Here is a 16,063-nt window from a genome sequence, read left to right as displayed (position 1 = left end):
CCTTCCTTACTATGAATACTTTGATATTTCAAGCTCAAAGATTCAAAACCCTTCCTCCAACTCGCTCTATTCCTCTTTGACATAGTTCAAAGACTTTACCTTCTTCTTTCTCCAAACAACCCTACGACTAGCAAAATTTCCATGTTTTCACCTTCTCTGTTAATTTGTTCGTGTGTGGCCTGTGCGTCCGTCCACCTGCGCTTCTCGGCTTGCGCCGCCGCCGTGGCGGGGCGGTTCTTCCTCAGCTTTGCCAACACTGCCTAGGCTAAGAAGACAACCAGAGCACCCGCGTTGGACCTTTGCTTGCCCGGACCTGCTCCCGCCCTCCCTCTGCCTCGTCCTGATTGTGATTGCTGCACCCTCAGGGTATATTGCCTACCCCCTCACGCAAGCGGTGTTTAGCCACTGCACCTGTTCTTTCCTTCTAAAATTCACTTCTATCCTCCCTTTATCCTTCCTCTGAACCTCCTTCCCCCCTGTCACTAGCATTTTTCTATTCTATTCTCAAGAATTCTACAGACACAGTTCAGTAATTTATTCAAATTAATCCTAGAACAAGGATGGACGCCAGAATACAGAATACAATATTACACCATACACGAACAACTAAGAAACATGTCCAAAGAAGCATACGTGAATAACTGGGAGAAATTAATAGCAGACACAGAAGCAATCTACCACAACCCGAAAGAATTCTGGCGAAAAATTAAAAACCTAATAGGAATCGCCAGCAACGAGTCAAACTGCATTTTAAATAGCAACCAAATCAAATTAACTGAACCCAAAGAACAAGAACCTGAATTCAGGAAATACTGGAGCAAAATTTTTCAAATAAGCCAGGAAGGCAACCTGAACTTCTGTATGGACACCAAGCAAAAAGTAACCAGTCACATGACACACACAACCCACATCTGGCAACCAAGTCCCAGCATAGACATAAACGCTCTGGACGATCTTTCCACACTGATCCAACCAATCACCGCAGAGGATATTCAGAAAACAATAATCAGTTTCAAGAACAAGGCCCCGGGCATCAGTAAAATAAACAAACCCATACTCCAGCATCTACCAATCAACATGATGCTCCAACTCAGAAACATTTTTAATGCATCACTTGCCTCTGGCTACTTCCCAAGGAAATTTAAAACAGCAAGCATCAGACTTATATCAAAACCAGGTAAATCCCCAATCCAAGTATCAAATTACAGACCAATCTCTCTTCTAGAAATACCGGGAAAAGTCCTAGAAAAAATAATTAACCACCGACTGAGAACACACCTCGAATTTGAAGAGAAGTACAACCCCAGACAGCACGGATTTAGAAAACATAGAGGAACCCATACAGCCTTAGCCCTAATTTACGAAAACATAGCAAACGCGATGCACAACAAGGAGCAATGTAACGTAGTATTAAGGGACGTAGCCAAAGCATTCGACAAGGTCTGGCACCTAGGACTCAAATACAAAATTACCACCCAAGAACTTCCCAACAACTTTACTTCCTTTCTTTGCAACTTCCTCGACAATAGAGAGGCCAAAATTATCATAGGTAACCACATAGGCCCAAGCTTCAAATTATACAGCGGAGTACCACAGGGAAGTAACCTCTCGCCCACACTCTACACAATATATACGGCGGACATGCCACCTCCTATACACGGAGAATACGTAGCTTATGCTGATGACGTCACCCAAATCATCCGACATCCAGGCAAGGGCAAACAGATGATGGCACGGAAAACAGCCCACGTCATCGAGCAAATCAACGAATATGGAAAAAAGTGGAAAATTCAAACCAATACACAGAAACTAATGATAATACACATTGCCAAAATAAACCCAGCACCAATCACAGTCAACAACGTACCTATACAATACTCCAACGAAGGCAAAATTTTGGGACTCACAATAACAAGAACAGGCATAGCTAAACACGTAAAACAACGCAAACAGACTGCCCAATCACAACTCACGAAACTACGACGATTCAGCAAAATGGACACCAAAATTCAACTACATCTATACAAAGCACTTGTCCGCCCTCACCTAGAATATCAACCAATACCACTCAACACGATCAGCAAATCCAGCCAACTTAAACTTCAAGCAGTACAAAACAAAGCTATCCGTAGAGCATCAAAGCAACTCCCACCATACACCACCAAAATACAGGAACTTCACGAATTATACAATATCGAACCACTGAACATACGTACACACAGCCAAGCACAGAGAATATGGATCAAACTTGAAGAGATGGAGGACCCATTATTCTCCCAGTTAAAAGAAGGAACTACTAAAACACACAGCTGGTGGCCTAAGAGCCTCCATGCTGACATAGCAGAACAAGACCCACTTTACACATATATGTGAACAAATAACACCACCATCGGACAAACAAAAATTAACACCCATTACAATAATGAATACCTAGCTAGCATAGCTTCCATCCCCCCTCCCCCGTCAACCTCCCTCCCTGAGCGGTCGGGCGTGTGCTGCGCGCGGCCACCACCCAATCATTTCAACTCGTCTCCGCTAGGTGGACAGCCCACCTGCTATCTACCCCTCCCACTCTTCTTCCCGTTTCCACGCTTTACTTCTCTCTCTCTCTCCTCTCCTTTCCCAGTGCAAAGTCATTTGCCACTTTACTTCATTATCATCATCATCATCATCGGGCTGGTGGTGCTTTTTAGGGAAACGAATGCCGTCAAGCAGCCCAAAAGGCACCCATCACCACCACCAGCTCACCTCCAACGACACTGCCAAAATTCCGGATCACGAAAACGGACACAAAAACGACATATGCCGCCATTACAGAGATGGAAAAGCTAAATCCACTGGCCAAGTTCTCAGTGCCGCCCAACCTAAAGGGGGAGATGATCATTCACCCCAAAGACAAGGACTCCGCCACCACCCTCGACACTTACCTGCAAAACACCACCACCGTTGCATCAACCAAGCTGGACCCCGCCCAGAAACTGATGAAGTCGGTAGTCCTCCGGTACCCAAAGGAACTACCCCTCGAACCCCTGGAGAACCACCCGAAGATCCTAAAAGCCGAGAGATGCTCTCCCCCGTCCGACAAGACGGCCACAACAAAACAAGTGCTCATAACGCTTTACGGTTCACCCCCCAGCACCATAGACCTCAAAACCTGGGGGATCTACGAAGTGGGGCCCTTCGTCCCAGAGCCCCTGCGGTGCTTCAGATGCCAGAAATACGGGCACCATCAGACAAGGTGCACGTACAAGGAAATCTGCGCAGTCCGCGCACAGAAGCACGGCACACACTCCTGCCTCACAAAGTTGAAAAATGGAGAAAAAATTGCCCCCAAGTGTGCCAAGTGCGGGGGCAAACACCACGCCTGGAACCCTGGATGCTCCGAGAGGACAAAGAGGGTCCAGGCAAACCGACCAGCAGCAAGACCGGCCCCCACCGCATGCACACCAGCCCCACCAAGTACCTTCGTGTGGGGAACCCAAAGGCCAAAACAACAAAGCCAACCTCCTCAGCCGGTCAACACCCAAAGTGCAGCCCAGTTTCCTGGCCCCACTACGGCCACACCTCAGCCACCCAAGCAGCAGACAACGACAACCACGAAAAAGACAAAAGAAGCACACACCAAGGCACCAGAAGGAATGATACACGTATGAGACCTAGCCAAGGTAATGACAACCTTCGCGGAAGGCCTAGCCGGACTACTGGGCCACAAGATCCAAGCCACACAGCTCCAAATACTCATGGGGAACGTCCTCGGGCAACTCGCCACAGCTCCAGCCATTTCAGTGGAGGAAGCCACGCCGGTCCTCACACGAGTGACAGCCGAGGTACACTCTACACCGAAGAAGGCCACCAGAGAACCCAAGATACCAACAGCTCCCAGAAAGAAATTGGACGTTTCAACTCCCCTGAACCGAACCACGGCCCAGAAGGCAAAAACCACAGAACAAGAAGATATGAACCTGATCCAGTTGGAATCGGACTTGGACATTTCCATCGAGGACCACCAGAAGTCCGCGATGAAACAGTGGTGGAAAACATCAGCACCCTGAACATCCTAACATGGAATGCTCAGGGCATCAAAAACAAGAAACACCTCCTACAAGAAGCAGCAGCCAAGGACAAGCTTGACATCATACTGCTACAAGAAACACTTCTACAAGAACACCACTGTTTCAAATTCAGTGGTTACAGGACATACAGGAGGCATTTCACGCAGGCGTCAACAAGAGGATGTATGATCTTGGTCAAGTCAAGCATACCCTCCTCCGAGGTCACGCAGCAATTTCCATGTGGGGAAAACATCGAGACACAGGCCGTCAAAGTAACCCTCCAAGAACGGGAATTAACTGTTCACAACATCTACAAGAACCCAAGGGGCTCACTGGAGGTGACTCAATTATTTGCTTCGGCCGCTGACCACGCCACACTCATAGGAGGGGATTTCAACGCACATCATCCCTTCCTAAGCTCGGTAAGCCCCACAAATGAAGACGGCCTACACCTATACACCACCTTTCAAGATACACCCGAGATCTGCCTCCTGAACACCGGAGAGCCCACCCACACTAGGGGAGGAAGGCTAGATCTAACCTTCGTCTCCAGTGCACTACAGCCTTCGGCCTCCTGGCAGCTACACCCCACGCTGACCAGCGACCACTTCGCCACCCTAACAACGCTGAAGGTGAACAAACTCCCCACTCCACCCCCCCCCGAGATGGAGATACAATACCCAAAAGGCAGACTGGGGACTCTTTAAGAAACACCTGGCTAAGTGGCGCGAAAAATCACAGCCGGCCGGCGCAGCACCCGTGGACGAGACAACCCTCCACCAACAATTGGTCGAGGCGTTTCACCAAGCGGCAGAAGAGGCTATCCCAAAAACAAAACCCACATCAAGACAGTACAATGATTACTGGTACTACTGTCCCAGGGTGAAAGAACTCAACCACAGAGTGAACATGGCCCGAAGAAACTACAGGAGACATCCCACGGAAACAAACAGACATCTCCTGCAAGTCATAGTTAAGGATACCAGGGAAGAGAAGGAAGAAATAAAAAACGTAAGCTGGCTCAAGTGGTGCTCCGAACTGAACGAGCACACCTCCCTTGGCAAGATGTGGGCCCAGATCCGAAGGGCATCTGGGAAGGCAACACCACCACCACCAACCCATCCCAACCCAGAAGAGGAAGCCGAGAGACTTGCAAAACTGTTCTCTGACCGAGCAGCAACGAAAAACCTCCCGAGACAGGCGGAGGAGACACAACGGCGTCTGCGACAGGTCAGACTCCAGATGATCGAAGAGGCCTGCAACAGTGAAGATGACACCGACAGACCATTCAACCAGCAAGAACTCCAGAAGTCGCTAAAACGAAGCAAGGACACAGCTCCAGGGGCCGACAGGATAACCTACTCCATGCTTTCCCATGCCGGTACAGCCGGACACGAGGCTCTGCTACAAGTCATCAATGCTTCGTGGACAGCACAAAGACTCCCACCGGAATGGAAGAAGGCAGATATACAGCCCATTCCGAAGCCCAGAGAACCAGACAAACCGAGGCCCATCTCCCTTCTCAGCTGCATAGCGAAGACGGTAGAAAGAATGGCTCTCAACCGACTCAAGTGGAAAGTAGGCAGCCCACACCCTCACATCTTTGCTGACACCGAGAACACCGGCACAGGCAACAACATCGACGAGATACTCAGCACAGTGGACTACAAACCAGCTCTGGTGGTCTTCCTCGACCTGGAGAAGGCCTTCGAACTAGCAAATCCACTGGCCATTACAACGACGCTCGCTGAAAAAGGCGTCAAAGGAAGGTGCTGGGGTGGATCCAGAACTACCTCACACAGAGAGAAGCAAGAGTACGCTTTCAGGGAGCAACCTCAAGCTACAGGGTCCATGAAAACGGAATCCCACAAGGAGGCATCCTCAGTCCAATGCTCTTCAATGTCCTGATGGAAAATCTTGTCAAACTTCCTTTCAGACAAACAGCCAAGCTCCTATGCTATGCACACGACTTACAGCTTATAGTAAGAGGATGAAACAGACTAGCCAACACGCAACACGCACTCCAACTTATAGAAGAGGAGTGCAACAGACTTGGACTCAAGATAAATCCAGCCAAGTCGAAAGCGATGGCCATCTGCACAGACACACCAGACAAGATGCTCTCCATACAAAACACGCCGGTAGTCTGGACCAACGCCCACCAGTGTCTTGGAATCTGGTTTGACCAGAAACTCACTTTCAAGCCGCAACTCGAGTATCTCAGGCACAGGACGAAGAGCAGACACAATATAATGAGGTCGCTCACCAGCACAACCGCAGGAGCAAACTTTCATGTGCTCAAAGTCTACTACACGGCCACCATCAGATCGCTGGTAGATTACAGTGCTCCAGCACTCATTGGACTGAGAGAAGACCAGATAGCTAAGCAAGAAGTTATCCAAAATAATGCTCTCAGGACCATGCTCGGAGCACCCATGTGGACCAGAATTTGCAATTTGCAAATGGAAACCGAACTACCACCCCTGGCAGTACGAGTCAAGCAGGTGACAGCCGGTCTCCTCGCCAAAATCTGTAGATCAGATAAGCCCACAGCTGCCAAAATTCGAATCAGTGCCTCCCTCCACCTCGACCACAGAGTGCGAGGGGCCACCTGGTCGCACGAGGCAAGCGAGGTCATCCGACACCTGCAAGCAGATACACTCGCCAAGAACAACCAAGACACACGAGACAATGGTTACGTAGTTCCTCCACCATGGAGCCCTCCACCAGCCACGTTCAAAATTACCGACCTAGGCGATAGTAAAGCCAACCTCCAGAAGGAGGACCTCAAAAAAATAACTCTGGAAGCCATAGCCACCGAGACACCGGCTGATGCAGCATCATACTTCACAGACGGCTCGGTGGATCCAAAACATCATACATCCGGAGCGGCCTTCTACACCCAAGGTCAGACCATCCGATGGAGACTTTCTAATTACTGCTCCACCCTACAAACAGAGCTGGTAGCAATCTCAAAGGCCCTACAACACGCTGCAACACAACACAACAAGTCCATCATAATTCACACGGACTCGAAATCGGCCATGCAGGCGCTGCAACACAGTCAACCAAGAGACAACGTCCACATCATAACCTCGATCCTCGCACAGCTACAGGAATTCCAAAGACAAAACCGCCCAGTCGTCTTACACTGGATTCCCAGTCATGTAGGGATCGGAGGAAACGACGTGGCAGACGAAGCAGCCAAGGCAGCTACACGTTCTAGTAGCGTACACATCCAAGTTCCAGCAAGCGTGCAACAGATCAAGAATCACCTCAGAAAGACTAGCAAGCTCCACATCAAAAAGAGCTTCCTTCACGCATTCAACGCTGGTTCCCAATCAGCCACATGGTACCTGGCGGCTACAAAAGGGGAACCACCTTTCGCTGACAAGAAAACACCAAGACAAACCCAAGTCAGCCTTCATCGACTACGACTAGGGTACAAGTGCTCCTGGCAGATGATCGGAAATAACGTCATGGAATGCACCTACTGTCAGGAGCCAGCAGCCAACCCACTTGAACACTATCTCCTCGACTGCGAAGTCACACAAAGCCTCCGAAACAGAACTCAAATCTCCCAAGAAGCACACACAACACCAGCGGCCACTCTTACCCGAAAGGCCCAAACAGACCACATTCACGACCTTCTCCGGATCATCACACGATACCCACTACCCAGATAGCTTAGAAAGTATCCTCTCCCAGCAAGTGCGGACCCCAGTTCGGGGGGCGCGCCACTCCGAAACTGACCACGTCCAAGAGTGGGGGTTGGTGGTAAGCGTCCACTGATCGGGGGTCCGCTCACACTTGCAACCTGCAGTATCCTTCCAAATTTGCAGGTAGGACCACCTCCAATCCCAATCCGGTCTGGCTGCTCCAGGAGCTCCAGCCAGAACCAGCAAAGGCCGGTGTCGGACTAGGTCCGACAATCTCAACAACAACAACAACAGAGAAACCACAACCTGCAAAAGCTGACCCAACCAAAGCGAAATCAAGAAAAGAATCCCACTCTGGCCATCGTGCCCCCCATCTTCACCAAGCGATGTGCAGCCAGCAGACCTAGGCAATGAGATCGGCATCCGCTTCTACTCAGTCAACACACCACCTACAATAACAAATGATAGACTTCTGCAGGAAATCAAGGAAGGCACAGTCAAATTCACCTACGAAGATGATAGGGTAGAAGAATCCTACATAGACCAGTTGATAAATGCAGGACTTATAAACACCAAATACAATAAAATTGAAAGAGTAGATATAACTAAGTTTAAGAAAATCAGAACGGGATTGAAGGAGGAAAGGAGTAGACACTCGCCAGGAGATACACGAGCCAGCAAACACCCTACACCAAGCTCTCGGGATCCACGACTACTCAAAACAAATTATTAAAGATAATTCAGCACAACGTCCTTGCCTGAAATCTGACGAGGAAATCAGAACTTACCAACATATACAGCACAATAGACCCAGACATCATCCTTATACGCACATGGTCGGAAAAAAAGTGACAAAATTAAGATCTTTAACTACCATGTACATCAAATGAACATACACGACGAACCACATGACGGAATAGCAATAGCTATAAAACGCAACATACAATACAAAATCATTGACAACTTTCAAAGTAACTTTCTTGCAGCCGAAATAAATACAACAAGAGGCCCAATAACTATCGGAACTTCATATTTAACATTCAGAAGGCCAATATTCCCTACAGGGGACATCTTAAAACTAATGAGGCAAAACAATCCAGCATACTTCATAGGAGACCCCAATGCTAAACACACAACCTTAGGAAACAATATTAGAAACCCGGGAGGAAAAATCCTCCATGCTCTCATCGAACACGGGACAATAACACACCTCGGGCCCGACTTCGCAACTTATGTATCAGCCGGTAACTCTGGGAAACCAGACATTGTTTTAACCAATAGGCATCACCATCTAAACGTACATCTAAAAGCTGGACCCACAACAACCAGTGATCATCTACCCATAATAGCAACTCTATCCACATCCCGATACAAATTCCATCAATCCCAAGATTTTCACTCAATAGAGCAAATTGGGAAAAATTTAAATCGGATCTTAGCAACAACGAACCAACACTCCTACACAACAAAGACACAACAGAGATTGACAAAATACTGGATACATGGTACAATGAAGTAATAACAGCAATGAAAAACAACATCCCAAAAACAACATACCGTACATTACCACATGCACAATTAACATATGAAGAGAAAATGATCCAAACTAGATTCACCAATCTATATGAATACACAAAAACACACGGGTGGAGCAATGACAACAGAATATTATACAGGAATCTAAAAGAGGAACTAAAAGACATTAGCAAGAACAAACACAATGAAACATGGAACAAACTGATCCATGATACACAAGCAGATTACAGAAATCCAAAAGCATTCTGGAAAAAAATAAAAAACCTAATGGGAACTAATTCGGAAGAAACTAGCTACATAAAGGACAAAAACGGTAGAAAGGCAACAGAACCACACGATAAAGAACCAATATTTAGAGAATACTGGAAAGACATATTCAGAATCAACGACGAAGACAATAGAAGCTTCTGCCAAGAAACAGAACAGGCAACTAGAACATATTTGAGCCAGAACACAGAAAAATGGAAACCTACCAGGAAAATCAACCTCAATTCATTAAACATCAATAACCCAATAATTGTTCCATTAACTCAAAATGATATTGAAAAAACAATAGCAAGCTTCAAGAACAAAGCACCTGGCATAAGCCAAATTAATAAAATCGTACTACAAAACATTCCTCAGTCTATGATCGAACAGCTTAAAAATATATACAATGCCTCACTTGCAACTGGCTTCTTCCCTACCAAATTTAAAATAGCCAAAATCAGACTCATCCCGAAAGCGGGAAAGAACCATACCCAAGCAGAGAACTACAGACCTATCTCACTACTGGAAACACCCGGTAAAATATTGGAAAAAATAGCCAACCACAGACTTAGAAATTTTCTAGACCAAGAAAACAAATATAACCCGAGACAGCACGGCTTTCGGAAAAATCGAGGAACCAACACAGCAATAGCACTAATATACGAATCAATTGCAAATGCTGCAAGCAACAGAGACCAATGTAATATAATTCTAAGAGATGTGTCAAAAGCATTTGATAAAGTCTGGCATGAAGGACTGAAGTTGAAAATAATCAAATTGGACATGCCTACCAATATCACAACACTACTATGCAATTTCTTAGACAACAGAAAGGCCAAATTAATCATCGACAACCATCTAGGACAAACTTTTAACCTTCATAGTGGAGTTCCCCAAGGCAGTAATATATCGCCGACATTATACACTGTATACACAGCAGACATGCCGCAACCACGGCAATCAGAATATATAGCATACGCAGATGATGTCACACAGATAGTCAGGTACCCGGAAAATCCAAACAAATGATGGCCATTAGAACAAGCAGAGAAATAGAGATAATAAACAACTATGAACGAAAATGGAAGATAAAAACCAATGTCCAAAAACTCAAAATAATTCACATCGCAAAAACAAACCCCTACCCTATTATTGTCAACAACCAACAAATACCATATGCTGCCAACGGAAAAATATTAGGACTCAAGATAACCAGAAACGGAATAATCCCCCACATCAACGAAAGAATAGCTATGGCAAAATCACAACTTACAAAGCTCAGAAGATTCCGCCAATTAAACACCAACACGCAATTGCACCTATACAAAGCACTGATCAGACCACACTTAGAATACCCTCCGATACCTCTGAACACAATCGCAAGAACAAATCAACTTAAATTTCAAGCAGTGCAAAATATAGCCCTCAGAAGAGCGGCAAAACACCAACCACCATACACACAAACAGCACAAGACATACACACAGAACACGGCATAGACCCACTCAACACCAGAATACACACCCAAGCAAATGCAATATGGGAAAAAATCCAGCAAGAACAGGATCCCATACTAAACCAACTAATTGAGGAAAACAACAACACATCGCACAGATGGTGGCCTAGAAGCAGGAAAAATGATAACGAAGAACCAGAGCCTCTATATACACAATAAAAAAGAACCAAAAGATGGGCACAACTCTCCAGTCACACAAGGACCCGGAGGGACCCCACAAATAAACAAAGAACTAAATAGTTCACAAACACCCAAAAAAAAAAAAATAAATAAATAAATTCATAAATAAATAAATAAATAAAAACGAAAAAGATGGAGATCATCCCTCCAGTGCCACAAGGACCTGGAGGGACCCCCCCCTAACACAATATGCCCCAAGGAAACATCAAATAGAACAACTTAGCTTAGCTTGGCTGAGACCGGCCTTCCCTAACCGCATGAACCACTAAGGCAGCACTGTTGACGGAAGACAAAAAAAACCCTTCTCCGCAAGGTGGATAGCCCACCTGCTGTTAACTTCCTCCTCTATTTCCCACTTCTTAACTTTACCTTGTACTGTACCCTTCTTGCACTCTCAGAGCTAGTGCTCTCTTCTCTCCGTATAACCAACCAACCTAAGATGATGTGCGTTGAAATCCCCTCCTATGAGTGTGGCGTGGTCAGCGGCCGAAGCGAATAATTGAGTCACCTCCAGTGAGCCCCTTGGGTTCTTGTAGATGTTGTGAACAGTTAATTCCCGTTCTTGGAGGGTTACTTTGACGGCCTGTGTCTCGATGTTTTCCTCACATGGAAATTGCTGCATGACCTCGGAGGAGGGTATGCTTGACTTGACCAAGATCATACATCCTCTTGTTAACGCCTGCGTGAAATGCCTCCTGTATGTCTTGTAACCACTGAATTTGAAACAGTGGTGTTCTTGTAGAAATGTTTCTTGTAGCAGTATAATGTCAAGCTTGTCCTTGGCTGCTGCTTCTTGCAGGAGGTGTTTCTTGTTTTTGATGCCCTGAGCATTCCATGTAAGGATGTTCAGGGTGCTGATGTTTTCCACCACTGTTTCATCGGGGACTTCTGGTGGTCCTCGATGGAAATGTTCAGGTCCGATTCCGACTGGATCAGGTTCATATCTTCTTGTTCTGTGTTTTTTGCCTTCTGGGCCGTGGTTCGGTTCAGGGGAGTTGAAACGTCCAATTTCTTTCTGGGAGCTGTCGGTATCTTGGGTTCTCTGGTGGCCTTTTTCGGTGTAGAATGTACCTCGGCTGTCACTCGTGTGAGGACCGGCGTGGCTTCCTCCACTGAGGTGGCTGGAGCTGTGGCGACTTGCCCGAGGACGCTCCCCACGAGTATTTGGAGCTGTGTGGGTTGGATCTTGTGGCCCAGTAGTCCGGCTAGGCCCTCCACGAAGGTTGTTAGTACCTTGGCTAGGTCTGATACGTGTATCATTCCTTCTGGTGCCTTGGTGTGTGCTTCTTTTGTCTTTTTCGTGGTTGTCGTTGTCTGCTGCTTGGGTGGCTGAGGTGTGGCCGTAGTGAGGCCAGGAAACTGGGCTGCACTTTGGGTGTTGACCGGCTGAGGAGGTTGGCTTTGTTGTTTTGGCCTTTGGGTTCCCCACACGAAGGTACTTGGTGGGGCTGGTGTGCAGGCGGTGGGGGCCGGTCTTGCTGCTGGTCGGTTTGCCTGGACCCTCTTTGTCCTCTCGGAGCATCCAGGGATCCAGGCGTGGTGTTTGCCCCCGCAGTTGGCACACTTGGGGGCAATTTTTTCTCCATTTTTCAACTTTGTGAGGCAGGAGTGTGTGCCGTGCTTCTGTGCGCAGACTGCGCAGATTTCCTTGTACGTGCACCTTGTCTGATGGTGCCCGTATTTCTGGCATCTGAAGCACCGCAGGGGCTCTGGGACGAAGGGCCTCACTTCGTAGATCCCCCAGGTTTTGAGGTCTATGGTGCTGGGGGGTGAACCGTAAAGCGTTATGAGCACTTGTTTTGTTGTGGCCGTCTTGTCGGACGGGGGAGAGCATCTCTCGGCTTTTAGGATCTTCGGGTGGTTCTCCAGGGGTTCGAGGGGTAGTTCCTTTGGGTACCGGAGGACTACCGACTTCATCAGTTTCTGGGCTGGGTCCAGCTTGGTTGATGCAACGGTGGTGGTGTTTTGCAGGTAAGTGTCGAGGGTGGTGGCGGAGTCCTTGTCTTTGTGGTGAATAATCATCTCCCCCTTTAGGTTGGGCCGCACTGAGAACTTGGCCAGTGGATTTAGTTTTCCATCTCTGTGATGGCGGCATATGTCGTTTTTGTGTCCGTTTTCCGTTTCCGATATCTATGTCGTTTATGTATATAATAAATAATAGTGGTCCAAGTACTGAGCCTTTGGGAACTCCACTTGTGACGTTGCTCCAATGGGGTGTAGGAACATTTCCTCAACTGTGTGTCGTATTGCTAAACGACTATTTTAGAGCTTTATAGTTTCGAATACTATAAGTCACACAGAATCGTACCTTCTATATATTTTGAAGATCTGTTGGTGAATGTTTTGCAAAGCTGTCGGAGCAGACTGGTGGAAAGTAGTTATTTACTGATTTGATGTTAAAGATTACGACGCAATTGTATAAAGCAAGATATTGTCTATGTGCTATGGAATTCTGTTAGTATAATGCAAAAATGGGTATTTATATTACGCATAATGTAAATCAAGGTGAACTTATCAATAGTTAGTTCCTTGAGTTAAAAAACGGATTTATAATTGTAATGCTAGACTGATAAATTATGCATTTTAAGTCACAGTCTAGAGTCTATACTGTTAGATTCTCCGACTGGATAATGGAGCCTGACAGGTCACACGAGGTGAAGTTGCAGTAGCAGGATCAAGTAGATCCACGCTAGAGAGGAGTACCGTAACTTGTACAGGAGGTAATCCGCTATACTTAGGTGCATACTTAATTGACTCAACTCAAGATGCCTGTAACCACAAGGTAGTAGAATGGTGAAATTTCACATTTTGTTAGAATACTTATGGGGATGATCAATTTCACAAAAACCCAAAATGTCATAACAAATACAAAAAACAACAGCTAAACGAAAACGTGTATACACAGCTGGGTGATACACCGTGAATATTATGGAAACTTTAATGGTGGCAATGGTGGCAAAGTAAGCTTACAATGGCCATACGTTGTTGTGTAAGAATAAATTAAACATATTAAATCATTTTGAAGCTATAATCAAACTTTAACGATTGTTTTCATGTATCAAAGTAGGTAAATGTATTCAGAAAATGAGATCACAACTTTTAATTCAGCTTATAATTTTAATACAGCTATTGAGAAATGTTTGACTTAAGATATTCAATAAAGATATTCACTATGCCAGTTCTAGTAATAAAGAATTTTATTGCGTTATTACTGGGGATTCATTTACATCTCTAAGAAGTGACTGAGCGAGAATACAGCTATCCTTTAAAATCCCGAGAAAAGACACGAGTTTGTTAGTCTACTGAACGGTCGAAGGTGCCCTACGCATCATAAGACAACAGAATCAGCTCTAACCTGAGATATTATTGAAGGACAGGTCAAGGATGGCAAGCCTTGTGAAGGATCTGGAGAATTGCTCAGGGAAGGCGGAGATGGCATTGTGAGAGAGGGAAAAGTGGACGAGGGAGTCTCTCAGAGGTTCCAAGTTGAACAGGGAGAGACTCAGCCCAGAAGAACCCTGGTCAAATCGAGCCTGGTTGCTGATGATCTGATGAAGAGAAAGGACATTCTGGTGTGATAAATGTAAATATACCTTGAGTATGGTTGTCCAGTAAAACAGCATATTCTCTACTAACTTCTGTGTCCTCTTTTGCCATCCACATTTCAAAATCAGATTATTAATGAAAAATATTATGTAGATTAAAGATCGTGAGTGGAATAAACAATGAAGTTGTTCAAAATATGTAAAGAAAGAAATCTTTAGAAACAAATGGTCAAAATACTTGTCAACACAGTGCCATGCTCCTACCTTGATACAAAACATTTGCAGCGGCCCATTTGATGATCGGTTGGTTAATGGAATTAGGGGCTAGGTAGAAGTGAATAGGTAGATTGGTGGCATAAGAAGATAAGTAGATTGATGGCATAAGGGGATAAAGGAATATGTAGAGCGAAGGTATAAGGGGATAAGGGGATATGTAGATTGGTGGTATAAAGGGATAAGGGGATATGGAGATTGATGGTATAAGGGGATACATAGATCGACAGTATAAGGGAATAGGTAGATTGATGATATAAGGGGATAGGCAGATTGATGGTATAATGGAATATGTGGACTGATGGTATAAGGGGATATGTAGACGGATGGTATAATGAGATTTATAAACTGATGGTATAAGGGGATATGTAGACTGATGGTATATGGGGATAAGGGTATGAGTAGAGTGATGGTATAAGGGGATAAAGGGATATGAAGATTGATGGCATAAAGGAAAAAGTAAACTGATGGTATTAAGGGATAAGCAGATTGGTGGTATAAGGGGATAAGGGGATATGTAGACTGATGGTATAAGAGATATGTAGACTGATGGTATAAGGGGATATGTAGACTGATGGTATAAGGGGATAAGGGGATATGTAGACTGATGGTATAAGGGGATAAGGGGATATGTAGACTGATGGTATAAGAGATATGTAGACTGATGGTATAAGGGGATATGTAGACTGATGGTATAAGAGATATGTAGACTGATGGTATAAGGGGATATGTAGACTGATGGTATAAGGGGATATGTAGACTGATGGTATAAGGGGATATGTAGACTGATGGTATAAGAGATATGTAGACTGATGGTATAAGGGGATATGTAGACTAATGGTATAAGGGGATATGTAGACTGATGGTATAAGGGGATAAGGGGATATGTGGATTGATGGTATAAGGGGATATGTAGACTGATGGTATAAGAGATATGTAGACTGATGGTATAAGAGATATGTAGACTGATGGTATAAGGGGATATGTAGACTGATGGTATAAGGGGATATGTAGACTGATGGTATAAGAGATATGTAGACTGATGGTATAAGGGG

At 45.6% G+C, this 16,063-nt stretch overlaps 1 protein-coding gene across 1 annotated transcript in view; it reads right to left on the bottom strand.

Annotated features, from left to right (window-relative positions):
- The window catches only part of LOC121880298, a 30,549-nt gene extending 15,696 nt beyond the window's left edge, over positions 1-14,853 (bottom strand). Inside the window, exons 1-2 of the mRNA XM_042387455.1 lie at positions 14,827-14,853; positions 14,546-14,738 (exon numbers count right to left, since the gene is read on the bottom strand). Coding sequence (XP_042243389.1) covers positions 14,546-14,738; positions 14,827-14,853 — 220 coding nt within the window. The remainder of the gene's footprint in view (positions 1-14,545; positions 14,739-14,826) is intronic.
- Between the last annotated feature and the right edge of the window lie 1,210 nt (positions 14,854-16,063).

Source organism: Homarus americanus, unplaced genomic scaffold, assembly GCF_018991925.1.
Source record: "Homarus americanus isolate GMGI-L3 unplaced genomic scaffold, GMGI_Hamer_2.0 scaffold20930, whole genome shotgun sequence".
Taxonomy (NCBI): domain Eukaryota; kingdom Metazoa; phylum Arthropoda; class Malacostraca; order Decapoda; family Nephropidae; genus Homarus; species Homarus americanus.
This window is presented reverse-complemented; position numbering and strand designations above follow the sequence as displayed.